Source organism: Pyrenophora tritici-repentis, chromosome 1 (genome assembly GCF_003171515.1).
Source record: "Pyrenophora tritici-repentis strain M4 chromosome 1, whole genome shotgun sequence".
In the NCBI taxonomy this organism is placed as follows: Eukaryota; Fungi; Ascomycota; class Dothideomycetes; order Pleosporales; family Pleosporaceae; genus Pyrenophora; species Pyrenophora tritici-repentis.
In genome coordinates, this window is record NC_089390.1 from 9,573,984 (window position 1) to 9,588,595 (window position 14,612).

The 14,612-nt window shown below is 51.5% G+C and overlaps 3 protein-coding genes across 3 annotated transcripts; 1 reads left to right on the top strand and 2 right to left on the bottom strand.

Annotated features, from left to right (window-relative positions):
* Positions 1–923: 923 nt before the first annotated feature.
* On the top strand, positions 924–2,384 carry PtrM4_037000 (uncharacterized protein; the record flags this gene model as incomplete). Its single annotated transcript, XM_001939493.2, has 1 exon — positions 924–2,384. The coding sequence occupies one exon, from the start codon at positions 924–926 to the stop codon at positions 2,382–2,384; it is 1,461 nt and encodes a 486-aa protein (XP_001939528.2).
* A 326-nt stretch (positions 2,385–2,710) lies between these two features.
* On the bottom strand, positions 2,711–7,903 carry PtrM4_037010 (DUF1421 multi-domain protein; the record flags this gene model as incomplete). Its single annotated transcript, XM_066104183.1, has 1 exon — positions 2,711–7,903. The coding sequence occupies one exon, from the start codon at positions 7,901–7,903 to the stop codon at positions 2,711–2,713; it is 5,193 nt and encodes a 1,730-aa protein (XP_065966385.1).
* Positions 7,904–10,534: 2,631 nt separating this feature from the next.
* PtrM4_037020 (uncharacterized protein) lies at positions 10,535–11,735 on the bottom strand (the record flags this gene model as incomplete). The annotated part of the gene is made up of 3 exons (XM_001939494.1): positions 10,535–10,655; positions 10,707–11,450; positions 11,500–11,735. The coding sequence occupies 3 exons, from the start codon at positions 11,733–11,735 to the stop codon at positions 10,535–10,537; spliced, it is 1,101 nt and encodes a 366-aa protein (XP_001939529.1).
* Between the last annotated feature and the right edge of the window lie 2,877 nt (positions 11,736–14,612).

The window sequence follows — 14,612 nt, forward strand, 5'->3', positions numbered from 1 at the left end:
TGTACACTTTCTGATCTTAAGGATATCTTCCAGATCATGTGAAAAATTGATGGAGATCAACAAGGTCCATAACAGATGTGATTCGACTATTGGTGAGAGAGAAAGGATGGGTATCGAAGATAATTGCACACACGGATCCCAAGACATACCTAATGGGTCTTCGTTAGATAGTCAGCTACCTCTTTTTCTATTATCTATCCATCTTTCTTCGTACCTAATCTATTAGAGGATCGTGAATGCCACAAGTAAGGCATACAACGCTCAATAGGTATTTTGGGGAAGTCGAGGCTCGTAGAATGTATTGCGGTGACAGAGATACCCCGCATGCTTGGCGGCCATCTCATTATTCGCAAGGCTAGACCATGCACCATCTTTTCTCAACGCGCATTGACGTTCTCCCAAACTAAGATATCTGAAATAACAAACTACCTGATCAGATGGCTTTCAACGATTCTTTAGGCCAACATGTCTATCAGGCGCTGCCCTTAGACTCCATCCGTGTCCTCATCTTGGAGCCTTGTATGCATCGCGACATACCTCTACGCTTTCGCTTTCACGTGGACAGCATCGAAGAATTACGGGGAAAATATGAGGCCTTGTCTTATACTTGGGGAGAGCCAAACCTGGATCTGCCCATGTATCACGCAGATGGTTCTCAGGTGCTCATTACCAAAAACCTCGATTCAGTCTTGCGGCGTCTACGACATCAGCTGGATCCGAGATGGATATAGGCAGATGCGGTTTGTATAGTGCAAACGAACCTGGAAGAGAAGGGATTACAGATCAGAATGATGGATAAAATCTACCGAAGCGCAAAGCGTGTGCTTGCCTGGCTGGGACCTGGGGGTGGCAATGACGAGGCCGGCTTGCAGATTCTAGAGAGACTATCGCAACTCCCAAAACCTCGTCACATAGATGACCCCATGGGCCTCGAAGCATCAGAATGCCTCCTCATCAAGAGATTTCTCGACCTCCCATTGTTTCGGCGATTTTGGACCGTTCAGGAGTGCGTCCTCAATACCGATGTCACTCTAACTTGTGGCGAATCTGAAATTACGTTTCCAAGACTCCTTGCGGGCTTGAAAATGTTTGATATACATTTCAGATTCTTCGTTGTGCCACAAGGATTCCCAGGGCTTTGCGCAATCAGAAAAACAGCGGACTTATGGAACAAGTATTCGTTTGCTGAAAGCATTCAAGGAGGTGGGCAAATGGCCAGACGGTGGGCGATTCGCGAAAGCGAAACTGCAAAGGATGAGACATCCACGGTAGAACCATTTGACATACTCGCTTTGGTACACGAGTTCACAGAAAATAACTGTAGTGATGACCGAGACCGCATATTCACGCTGTATGCCCTGGCCTCCAACATCAAACCTAAATCGGAGAATTCCTATATGGAAGACGACATGGTGTACATGGATGTCGATTATACGCTGGATGTATACGATACTTACAAAGCTTTTCCTGTTGCCTGTCTTGAGAACAAAGTGACCCTGTCGCCTTGCAGTGTCGAGAACAGAATGGCTCTGAAGTTATTCAAGGCTGCACTAACGCGCTTACCCAACACCGGAACAAGGGAATGGCCATTCTGGGTGCCTGATTGGCGTATGGAGCCGCATAATAGCGTATGCTTTGTGGTGCAGGCTTTCGTGGATGTCATGATCTGTGTGTACGCAATATCAGGGGATTGCTTTGAGATCAGACCAAAACCATATAATAAGGATTTTCTTGGAATGGATTGCACAAGCATTGAAGATGTAAATGGTTCTGGAGATCATCTTCCCTCCATCGTGAAGGTGGGCGTCGTTGACCCTGGTTATCCAATAAGCCAACTCCTGAAATCAGCTGAAGCAATCTGGGAGCCGAGGACTACGTCAGAAGATGACCAAATCAGAGATGACGATGAGTTCTTGTCATTCTTTCTTGCCGCTATGGCACAATTGCATAGCCGTCTTCCTGGCACGGGAGTATACACAAAACGCGAATTCCAATTTGCCCTTGACTACTTATATGAGGGAAATGTGTTTAGTAACAAAATAGAAAACGAGGAATTCATGGATGGAGAGAAGTGGAAAGGGATGTTTCCGTTCCGTGTCAGTCAATCAGTTCTTGGAGACGATGGTTCGAATGAATTGCAAGGCTTTGGCTATGGCTCAGGACAGGTACAGGAGGGTGACCGGTTGATCGTATTGAGATACAGAGTGTTCATTTCGCCTGGATTTGTATTTTGCACTCGAATCCATGATGTACTCATTCTGCAGAAAGTTGGGAATATTAATGGCTCCGATACTCGTCCATCATATCGCCTCGTTGGCCATGGGTTCTTCTGTGGGCCAGAAGATGTGGATTTTCCGACTGGACTGAGGTTTTTGTTGGTATAGCAATATGAATACTAATAATTCTCGTCTCTAAGGGCCTTATCTGGTTGTTTATTTAGTATACACCCCCCGTGTTGGTTGGCTTTGCACTAAGTGCGTAAAGGGAAATAACGATAACTAGGAATGCATTCTGTTCGGTGGTTCTAATTGATATCTACGAACATAGGTGCTACGAAGGTATACCTAAGCTCTTGCGCAAGGTGGGCCGAAGTCGGGCCGAAGTGTCCAGCAGCCGACGTCTCTACCGATACTCACGATCCGACACTGGAAGTCTTTTCTTTCTGGATAGCTAGTAACTCTGCTTGTATCGGTAGTGACAGTGTATAGCATTAAACATCAAAGCTTGTTGGCCTCTGCACCCATCCATCTACTCGGACTGTCAGCTTATTGCCGTCAATAAAGCGTTCAAGAGCGCGGTTTGGCGATGCCTTCGTGAAGGCGTCTGCAGGATTGTCTTCGCCATTGATCCAGCGGATCTCCGTGATCTCGCGACGCTCATATGATTGGCGCAGCGCCATAATATCGATCATGAGGCGCTTCTCCTTCGTTGTCCCAAGCTTTACTAGGCACTCGTACAAGGAGTACGAGTCTGTACAGATAACCAAGGGAATTGCAGGTAGTCCAAGTCGTTCTGTAACTATCCTTAGCGTGGTTGCAACCGCGATGCCTATGTCAAAGCCGTTGACCATGCCGTAGATCTCTGAGGCCAGTACGCTCCGTGTGATGCGCTTGCACTTTGTAGAGCTGTAGTGGATCACGTTGCCTTGTATTGTGAAGGTGTTGGCGCCAATGGACTCGTTGACGAGCATGAGGACAAAGCCTAGCTGTGAGCTGAGGTCCTTGTTGTTGGCAAAGGAGCCGTCTACAAAGACTATCAACTTAGCCTCCGTAAGGTTGACAGTGACGTAGCGTAGGCCACGAGTGAGATTCTCCATCTGCCATTTCAGGCGCTTGTTGAGTGCCTTAATGTCCTCGTCTGATGGTTGCTGCGCTTGAGCAGCTACGGACAGATCAAATGATGCCTCTGGTTGGCATGTTGATGCGATGTACGCTCCGCGGGCGCGTTGCTCGGTGTACTGTTGCGCGCGGTCGGGTGCCCTAATATCAACAAGCCTGATCCTTCCTCCTTGTCCTTTCTGCCTGAGGATTAAGACTCTGCTGGCGTCCATCGTAAGTGTACATCCATTAAAGTCTAACTGCACCTCTGGTGTCAGCATAGCCTTTGGTTTTGATCTAAACTGCGCCTTCTGGATCTTTTTCTCTTCGCGTGATAAGAACGCGGTCGTTCCGAGCATGAGGGTGTCGTCTGTCTGCATACCGACGATGCCGAAGACGTCTGCGTCGTCGCTGTTCGTGATCAACAGGCATGGGTCGTACGTAGATGTTGACATATCTAGTTCCTTGCAGTGGTGTCCGTGATATGTTGTCCACCAGTGGACTCCTGCCTCCGCGATCCCATATAGTGGCTTGATCACGTGGAGTATCGTGCCTTCTGGATATCGATGTACCAGCTCGGTAGGGAGGTGTGCGAGTATCGTCCTCTTCAGTGTTGTCTGAGCCTGTGGGTATGCCTGCGTAATATCACGTAGCTCAACGCTCATGCCGCTTTGTACTAGCCCAGGCGCCAGCGACATAATCAGGCGCTGGCTACATCGCTGGATGGTTGGCGACTGCGTTAAGATAGCCTCCTTGCCATAGTCTTGGTAGCCTTGGATAACCAGACGGGATTTCTCATAAGGCTTAGTTGTCTTTCCCTTGACCTCACGTACTAGGCGTGACTTAAAGATCCGGATCTTGCTGTGTAGCCTCTCGTCGTATTGCTCAAACTTGAAGACTCCACGACCTACTAGGTCGCTGATCTCTTGGTCATCAGACGCTTCAAAGGGGGCGCCTGAGGTTGTGATCACGCCATCGTTCCGTAGCTTGATAGCTAGCTCAAGATCGTCCTGCTCCTTCTTGGTGATGTACGCGTGCGCCTTCCGCTTGTTCTTTGACCCTGGAGGGCGGCCTCTTCTACGTGGTTGCGCTGCCGGAGGTACTGCTATCGGCTCGTGCGGCTCATTCGGCTCATTCGGCGCGTGTGGCGCATCAGGGTCGCTCCACAGGTGGTCTGGTCTGTAGTATGGCTTAACGACAGTTGATCTGAATGTCGCTGGACCATTAACCATGTCGACAGTGATGTTGTGGCCATCTGTACTGGCGATCTTGTACGGGCCATTCCAGCCATCACTCTCTCTCCATACTAAGACTTCGCTCTGGAGTGGGAGCGCGAGCATGTCTGCAGTGGCTGGTCCATTGCGGGTGTTCAAGGCGTCTGCAACTTGGCGCTCTGCAGTGAGCTTGCGCAGGGCTTTCGTCGCCTTTTGAATAGCCTCGCTGCGTTTGACCATTGATGGTGATGGCGGTGACTCTGCAGTCATTCGTGGGTACGCTCCAAAGACTAGTAACGTCGGGACTAGTCCATCAGGGCCAGCAGTATCGTTAACAGCCTTCACAGCCATCTGGAGAATCGCGTCGTCGGACATAGTGTCAGTGAGTTCTGCATGGAGTATGTCCCATGCCCGGCGTAGAGGGGCATGGTACCTCTCAGTTTTGCCGATAGACCAGTGCGCCTCCGTAGGTACTTGCTTGCATGTGACTCCCATGATCTTTGCTTCTGCGCGGAACTCTGCGCTCGCGAAGTTAGTACCTGCATCATGCGTGATGATGTCGGGTGGTCCCTGGTAGGTGTCGATCCATAGTATCCGCAGTGCTTGCCATGTTTCTTTAGCTGAGATAGCGCTGAGGAACCTCGCGCCTTGAAACGCTGTTGAGGAATCGACCACATGCAGTACAGGTTTGTTGCTTAGGTACATTACGTCCACCAGGATCTCATAGTTGAAGTGGTGATCATCCTTAAGAGTGAATTTGAATCGGCGCGGCGCGGAGCTGTGGAGCTGGCAGTGGTGGCAGAACTTAGTGACTTCTTCTAGGGTTCTTTCTTCGAAGTCGTTATGGCCAGCATCCTTTAAGAGTTTGACTAGTCGCGTAACAGCTGGGTGTCCAAACCGTCGATGGAGCCGTCGCAATTCTGTCTCCGTTAGGAACATAGTTGCTCTCTCTCTCTTGTTTAGATGGAACCAAGGATGTCCCCATTTGCGAATCACCGGGATGTGTACGTCATCCTGAACCAGCTCGTCTGTCGTATTGTTGAAGTATACCTTTAAGCGGTCCATGTCTGCAAGGCATAGCAAGAACGGCGTAGGCGCCTCGAGCACTTCGAAGTTGATTTTTCCGATCTCCGTAGAGACCTGCACGGTGCCAATCGACGCTGTAGCCTCGCCTTTTCCGAATTTAATAGACGCTTTCCCTGCTGTAGATGTGTCTAACTTAACCGTCGGATCTTCTCTCGTAAGTGCGAGGTATTGCTCCTTGCCGACCGTGGATACGTTTGCAGCGCCTGTATCTGGTAGGATTCCTTGGTACACAGATCGTGTGTAGCGGTCCTCAAGCAGGAACTGCGATGCTGGTGCTGACGGCGCGTCTCGGCTGTATATGTCGTCGCCCGAGATATGATGCAAGAACGCCTGGTCTGCAAGGCATTGCTCCTTGAAGAACTGGTGTTCAGAATGTGCTTCCGCGACGTCGTCATCCTCGTCATCCTCGCAGTCTTCCTCCTCTCTCCAGCCTCTCTGATTGTACTGGCTGGTGTGCTCGATCCCTTCGTATTCTGCAAGATGTACGGAGAAGTCCTCAGGGGGCTGTGCACCTGTAAAGTATAGCGTAGAGAAGAACTGCGCACGGGCATCTTTGCGCTCTTTATCTGTGTGGTTGGTAGACCAGCATCCTTCCTTCCGGCAAACAAAGCATTTCTTCCTCCAACGTGGCTTGAATCCTCGTCCGTTGTCGTCGCGCTGCTCGCCTCCTCGGTATGCTCCTCTGGATCCGCCTCTGAATCCTCCTCCACCTCGAGATCCACCTCGGATCCTTCCATTGCCGTTGTATCGGCGGTCTAGGTAGTATTGATCTTCTGTGACCAACTGGGCGGTGTGTTGCCATGCTAGGTGTGTTTCCACTGCGGATCGTAGATCTGAGAAGAGTCCTTCACAGATTGTGGCTGGCTTGAACAGTGCCATCTCAAGTTCTGGTACTCCTCGGCAGGCATTGATGACCGTAGTGCGGAGGGCATCCTCACCCTCAAAGTTCTTGCCAAGGGCACGCTGGCATAGCTGCAGCTTGTCAAGCAGGATCTGCAGAACCTCGTGTAGTCCCTTATCAGGGTTCTCTGCGCGGGTGCGAGCGAAGGTTGTAGTCGTCCAGTCTGTGTAGTAGTGCTGGTGATGGACGTCATGGTCGAAGTGGTTTTTGATTGCCATGTACGCATCAGCAAAGCTATCATCTCTCTCTACAACCTGTATGTAGAACGTCTCTGCACGCCCGGTAAGGATACGGGGAAACACTGCGTGAAACTGCTCCTCCTGGATATCTACCTGCCAGCAGATGCTGAAGAAGATCTTAATCTTATCGTCTAGGAGATCGTACGCATTCCCTGTATACTTGTTGCTATTGTCCCATAGCTTAGAGAACTGCGTGATCGTATTGGCTTCGAGCCGATCGTTGCGAGACCATCGCGGCGGTAGCGTCTTGTACGGGTCATGTGGTAGGCCAAGGGGTCTGTCAGGTACTCGGTTTGTAGGTTGCTGAGGGAAAGGTGTCACCTCGCGGTATGCGGTCGCTGGGGGTCGTGTCTGTGTCTGCGGGTACCATTGTTGTGGTTGCATAGCCTGCTCCGTTTGTCGAGGCTGTGGTCCTGCATAGGCATTGATCGCGTAGGGCGGTTGTTGTAGCTCTTGATATTGCGGGTGGCTTCGAACGCCTTGTCTCACTCTATACTGCTCGCCCTGTGACGGACGTTGTGGCTGCGGCTGTAGCGGTTCCAGTGGCTGCGTCTGTTGCAGTGGCTGCTGCGCTTGTCTATCTATAGGGGCTGCTAGATGTGCGTTCTGCTGACGCTGGTACGCCTCAGAACGTTCGTCAAACTTCTCGGCCTTGAACTCTGCAGGGTCCCATTCGGGAGCGTTTTCTCTTCCTAGTAAGTTGAAGAGGGAATCAGCTACTCTAGCCCGAAATTTGCCTGTATAGACTCCCCTATACCGGAGCACAGTCTTCAGAGATCTTAGCGTAGTGCGCTCAACCTTCTGGAATAGCTCTCGTGTCCATCCTTCAAAGTCCCATTGGTAGTCGAAGTATAGTCTCTCATCCCATTCCATTCCTACATGGTAGTCGTGGATAGCCTTCGCGACCCAGGTTGTTGCGTGCGTCTCGTCTGCATCCTCTGGTGCGGGTACACCCCAGAGAGATGGGTTGATATAGTCAAACGTGACTGTGTATGGACAGTGTCGCATAAGGTGTTCAGCAGTAAACTTCGCTCCTGGGGATATAGTTTCTGCGCGCTTGCTTGTATTGCGTTCGGATGGATAGTTGAGTAGTTGCTCTTGAACATCAGCGTCTGTATCGCCAGAGTTGCTCTGGCTGCCTGCCATCGTGCCGGTGTATATTGACGCGTTGCCTTGTCTTGTCTAGCTGGTTGGTCGGTTCCAGCGCTTGTGGTTGTACGTGATAGGATCGTCCGGGGACGCTCGTACGGAATCGCTACGCGTTGCTGACGCACTATAGTCGTCCCGAGACTTCTCGCGTCGGGATATCAATAGTCTGTCGCTCTGCGCTGCTGACGTGCTGTAGTCGTCCCAAGACTTCTCGCGTCGGGATTTCAACAGTGTGTCTTTGTGCGTTGCTGACGCGCTGTAATCGAGCTTCGGCCTGGATTAGCAGCTTAGAGGGAGGTTTTGATCGCTATGCGTTATCTCTGCCTCGCTCTGTTCTTAGCACAGAATCTTCTCTCAGGAGTATAACGTCGTGCGTTAGGGAGGCTGTCAAAGATGCGGTCTGTCTCTTCTTCCTTGCTGTCTGTGATCGCCTCAAGCAATCACTGATCAGTGTTGGTTGGCTTTGCACTAAGTGCGTAAAGGGAAATAACGATAACTAGGAATGCATTCTGTTCGGTGGTTCTAATTGATATCTACGAACATAGGTGCTACGAAGGTATACCTAAGCTCTTGCGCAAGGTGGGCCGAAGTCGGGCCGAAGTGTCCAGCAGCCGACGTCTCTACCGATACTCACGATCCGACACCCCGTTTAGATCGCTGAGAAGTGAAACGGAGAATTGCGAACATGCCGATGATCTCAGCTACAGACCACCATATATTAGCATTAATAATGGCTACCACTGATAAGGACAAGTTGCCTTCGATCAAGGGTTCACATTTGCGATACCGAATGCCGTCGGAGCCAATAGCGCGTTTTGAAATTTGAAGAATTAATGTAATTGTAATGGGTACGTTGAGAGTCATACTCATCGTTATGTCAGATACGATGACCCGAACCGATCATAGTATTCCTGTGGATGCATGTTTGAATAATTTACCGTCGAACCACACCTACTGAGGATGTGACGAGTGTGTTATATTGCAGCTATTATCTTGTAACATTCACACGGTGCATAGCTCCGCCAGGCATACTGGCCCTTAAGCCTTCCAACACGCCTCGAATTGCCTGAATTGATCTATGGATGGGTGGGAAGGAAGCGGAATTTACAGCGCTGTACATGCGGTGAGGACTTAGCTTTGCTCCCACCCCGGCCCCATTCAAAAACGGTGATCCAACGACAGGGATCTGGACAACCGGCGCTCTGGATTCAGAGGCCAAAACGCCACATCAATATATGAAGTCCAAGCTTTTGCGCCTCGCAGCATGATGTGGGTAAATTATCAGTGGCTGAGTGGCACAACTCCGGAAGATGAGGGAAAGACATACGGATACGCTTTACGAGAGTGTTGATCTAGACTATATACCAAGCTTGTGGCGCTTGACAACGTGCGCCCTAACCTACCTCTAGCACGCTAAGTGCATTGATTCAGTCGATGAGAACTTGACTTAGCCGCTCGTCAACTGTAAGCAAGAGTTTTGCATCAGCGGTCACCGTAACGAGGCGATGCTTGACCAGAAGTGACATTCACTGACACTAGTTGACCATTTTCCTCATACGGCTTAGCTTGTGGTAAGTAATGCGGAGAATTAATGTACAGTCTCGTTTCAGAACACGAGACGTGGGGGTGTGCGCCCACTTCTCCGCTCCACACTTCCCATCCATAGCTACTAAAAAAGTCGTACGTGCCGCTAGAGACGTGGTGGCCTCGGAGCGTCTAGTGAAGAGACACAACACATCTCAATTGTTGGTTGTACGAGAGCTGGAGCGAATGTCGGCCCAACGTGGCTGAAAGAACCCAATACACTTGTGCATGCTAAGATTTCATCGCGCCGCCCTCTCCGCGAAGAAGTAACACGTCTTAACGCCTCGTTGCGTCTAGATGGCTCTAACTCTCCACGAGAGCCTCTAGCCTAACTGCAATCTCAACACCATCACCTAAGATTCTTTTTACTAACCACCGTACTCGTACAACCACCACAGGTAACCCACGCATAGCCCACAAGCCCACCTGTCACAACCACGCACTCAGCACGCCGACGTGGTACAACTCTCCACCGCCTCGCTTCCCCCTCTCCGACCCAAAACCCAGCCCGCTGTCGAAACACAAAAGTCCCTGTTCCGACAAAGTGGTTCTGTATACTGCCCTAGAGTACTTGCAACTGAAGGCCAACTCACAAAAGACACATGATGCAGTGCCATGTTCGCCTACAGTAACGCCAACGCAGGCGTGCGCCTCTACTACCAAAATATGAGAATAGTCGTCTGATGCATCGCACACGATGGCGCGTTTGCAGCGCGCAAAGTGGGGTTCAATGTCGCACACGTTGTATGCATATGTCATGCCTGTACAACGGTAGTGGTAACAGCGGGTGTCAAATGCGTTGGCTGGGTCTTTTGAGGCTGCGATGTCGGATTTGATGGGGTCAAGTGATACGTTGGGCTGAGTTTCGGGACACTGATGAGTGGGGGGAGCTGAGACAATGTCAGCGGGAGGCTTGACACTTGCGATAGGGCCACTGTGAAAAAATGCTACGTGATTGTAGGTAGTGGTTGGGGAGGGAAAAGGGTCGTTATGAATTATGCTATCAAAGCTGCCAGCGATGGGCTGCATATTCCATACTCGAACTCAAGTAGCCTCTGCTGCCGATGACGGCGAATCATCGTCGACCTCCATCGCTCTCAGCTTAGCCTCTACAGCCGCAACAACCTCAGCATCAAACTGCTCGCCTTTCTCCGGTTTTTTGATACTGTGCTTGGTCAGTCATGTATAGCATGTGAATACTTGGAAGAATACTTACGGTGATCTCGTACACCTGTCGCACCGCTCGTGACCACAACCAGGACACTGGGGCGAGTTGTTCAAGAAGAGACTACTGCACTGTTCACACTGCCATCGCACCCTCATTCTTGGCTTTCGCCAAGTTCGTCTAAACTTCTCCAGCTGCTTCTCAACCTCCGTCTCGCTGTCGGGCTCGGCATCTCCAGGATAACCGGCGGGCCACTTGTTCAGCTTGGCTGGCTCACGTGCACACTTGGTACATCGCACATGCTGACAATTCTCGCATATGGTTGCCGTGGCGGGAACAAAGACCGTCTCGCACATGTGGCATGTGCGTCGGATGCGTTGCCTTGTTGGCTGGTACACGAGTTCGTCACCGCCGCGGGTACGGATGGTAAGCATTCTCTTCCTCTTGGGCTGACCAGTGCCCTCCTTCTCCTTTTCTGCCTGCTTCTCTTCAGGTGTCTTTTTCTTCGGATAGCGGGGGCACTTCTTGCAGCGCTTGTGCTCGCATTGTCGGCACACCTTGTCTGAGCCGTAGAGGGTTCCGCAACGGTGGCAGCTGCGGTGGACACGCATACGGATAGACTTCTCGACACGTTCAACGGCGGGTTTAGCTGCTGGCGCTGCGATCCATTCGTGAGACTCCAGGGTGAGGCCATACTTGGCGAAAAGTGCACGAGCTCTTTCTTGCTGCATAGCATTGCGATCCGTGTCCCTGGTTGTAGGAGTGGGTGGGGCCGATACACCAGGAGTAATGGGACTGCTTTAGTTAGAATGATGTCGAGTGAAAATGGGCGTATATCACTCACGTGACAGGTATAACTTGAGGTTTCGTGTTGTCCTGCTTTGCGACTTCCTCGGTAGGCTTTGAGGGTCGCTGCTCGGCCTTGGATGTGGAAGGTGCCTCTTGCGCTAGCACAGGCACATTTTTGTTTGACTTCTCTCTCTTGAAAACCGTGCTCATTCTCTTCACATATTTGCCCAAAGTGCCGCGTTCTGCATTCTTGCCCTTATCCGGGGGTCCGCCATCGCCTGGAGTCGTCATGGTTGGTGTCGCGAAAGTCGTCCTCACGACTTTTGATGCAACAAAGAGGCACTGCTAAATTATGAATAGGATGGGACAGAGCCAAGAGTATATAAACCAGTTATAGGGTCGCGCCGTTGACTGTCAGACGTGCATGCAGCTCAACTAAAAGTTCCTGGGGTCTGGACGCTGGGACAGCTCGGGACACCGAAGGCGTGGTACAACACGGCGTTCGCAGCTGCAATTAACACAACACTCAAGGATCGCCCTGGAGAATGCAAGGGGCAATTGGTGAGATAACGTGTTTAAAGAAGCCGCCCGGCGAGACCTGTCGATGGCGATGTGACGAAAGGTGGCGGCCGGGAAAGTTATGTAGGGTAGGTATGTGTAGAGGGCTTCGTATTAGACCAGGACCCGGCCTCCCACTGTGCTGGAATCGGCCCCGAACTACTCGCTGAGGGGGACAGTGCGGCCCGTTCGTCACAGGCTGGGCTGCAGCTGGAATCAGGGCTTTGCCTGCTGGAGTCCAGACACTCTACGGCTGATTACGGCAAAGGACTTTTCATCGCTCGACGCTGGCGAAACCAAACCAATCTGTCCAGGACCACAAACACCAGCGAATAGCTCAGAGCTCCGGTTGTGCGCAAGGAACGTACCACACCACGGCTGCACGGCTACATGCACGCTTCTCTTCTGCAACCGAGCCCTTTGTTGCTGCTTGGTGCCTAGGGCTCGATGTCTGCGGGACTACGGCGGCGCTGCGTCCATTTTAGGTATCAATCGGCCTGCTTTACCAGCGGGCGCCAACGCCGAATAAGGTCTTTCACCGGTTCCGCGGAGCACCCAGCCCGTATCCTGGGGCCCTCCATCTTCGAAATGTTGCCAGAGTCTAACACAGTCTAATAGGCTCTGAAACAAATCATCACGTCGACATCGGAGCATGATGCTGTCTGCCTCAGCAGACCCTTATGATTGACTTATCAGGTGTCAGGGGCCGAAATCACCCCACACCGTGTGGCGTCACACTGTGCATTCCGCTCCAACATGCTTTATCCAGCAAATGAGCGGCACCATGAATCTGGAGCCTGTCTACAATTCCGCCCTTTATATTGCCTTCATCTACAGTACTGCGACTCAGCAAATCCATGCATAACCACATCGCCTCGTCGGTTACGTTGCATATGCGCGTTGCCAAGAAATAATGTGCAGCAGCACCTCTTATGAGTCGGGTTAGTACGTTACAACCAGCATTGCGCTGGATAGTCTGCGTGCTGCGTTGGCACACGTCTACCCGTTCTGATATGATGAAGGAATGAGTTGATAGCCAGCGTTTGCTGCAATAGGCATCGTGCGGCCGACAGTACCGCCACCGGGAAGTTCAGGCATGTATGCAGTTGTCCCTATGCATTGGTCCGGGGCTTATGGCGACATTGCGAGTCTGACAACAACAGCATCTCAGTGTGCAGTGCCGATCAACGCTCCCACCCCTTCACCCAACCCAAATAGATGGGCGGGGCGGCTTAGGTAATCCCTGGTCATGTTCCGATGACCTGGACCAGTGGGGCAGCCCCTCCTCGCTTACTCCGCTTAGGGATTCGGCATCATCAGCGTACTGTAAGTACATACTTCCACGTCGACCAAGCATGTCAATCTGGCCTTTCTAATAGGCCTTTCTCTTCATTTTCGGCCTCATGTGAACTTCCGTACGTCAGCTTACTAGTACCATCTGTGAGATTGTCTCAACAAACTCCACCGGCATGCGTCGGATGTATGCCGCACAACCTTCTATCGGCAAGTCCCGTCGGCCGAATGCAGCTTGGGATGCGGCAACACCGGCTGGCTGCCCCTTGGGCTCTGCGGCTACCTATCGATCACAATACCCCAGCATTTCTGTATATCGGCCCTTTCGCGACAGTTACCAAGCAGGCGGCTGTAACATTGCGATGCGACACTGTTGACCCTGTTGCCAGTCAACACTACGTCATTCTGCAGCAAAAAGCTCGAGAAGTTATGTACTGTATCAAACTTTGCCATGTACACCGGATCGAGCCTTCCTGCCAAGGTGATCAACTATACATGCCTGCTACTAAGGCAGCCGGCTGCATCAATCCATGATGCTCGCTTGCGGATGTCGTGCGTGCGTGCGTGCGGCAATTTCCAGATATGTCCTGTGGTGCAGACGCATCATGAAGAGCGATGCGACGTATCTAACCCGCTAGATGGAAGAAACAGTGGTATCGTAGCTATCTAGAGCGACTACCCAGTGCAGAGTGGAATACTTACTGCAAACTATACGCGCTAAGGCGTACCGAGGTCCGCGATGCCGTACCCAACGCCGAAAACGACCTCGTTAGGCGGGAGGAGGGAGCATCAAACAACAGGACCCTGCCTCCGATCAAACACGGACCCCCCATCACAACAGATGCAGTAATCGCTCCGCCTTTCACCACCTCGTCTCAACTTTATTTCACGCCCCCGCCCCCTCGGAACCCAAGATATGTATTGTGACTTGCCTCTCCAACATGCAGGTACACACGTGTGTTTTGCGGATCGAATACCCAGTGAGCATTCCCTGGCTCGCCAATCCAATAAAACGCATGGACGGATGCATTGCGCGTTCTCGCGCGCGTCGCGGAGCCCAAGAGAATGAAAGAAAACGACGCTTGTCTCGGGGTTTCATCAGAGGCCTAGAACGTGAGGCCCATGGGGTTCTTTTGCCAACCCGGTCTTTTCGTATCCGCGTCCGCACGCGCCGGACAACGGTGAAGTCCCGATTCCGCGTGTAGGTAGAAAGCCTCATATTACCGTATTATTTGTTCTCCGCACTTTTCAGGGTTCGAACTTGATATTTTGGGAAGGAAGTTTGCAGGAAACTTTATTGCGTATTTTGAACTGGTG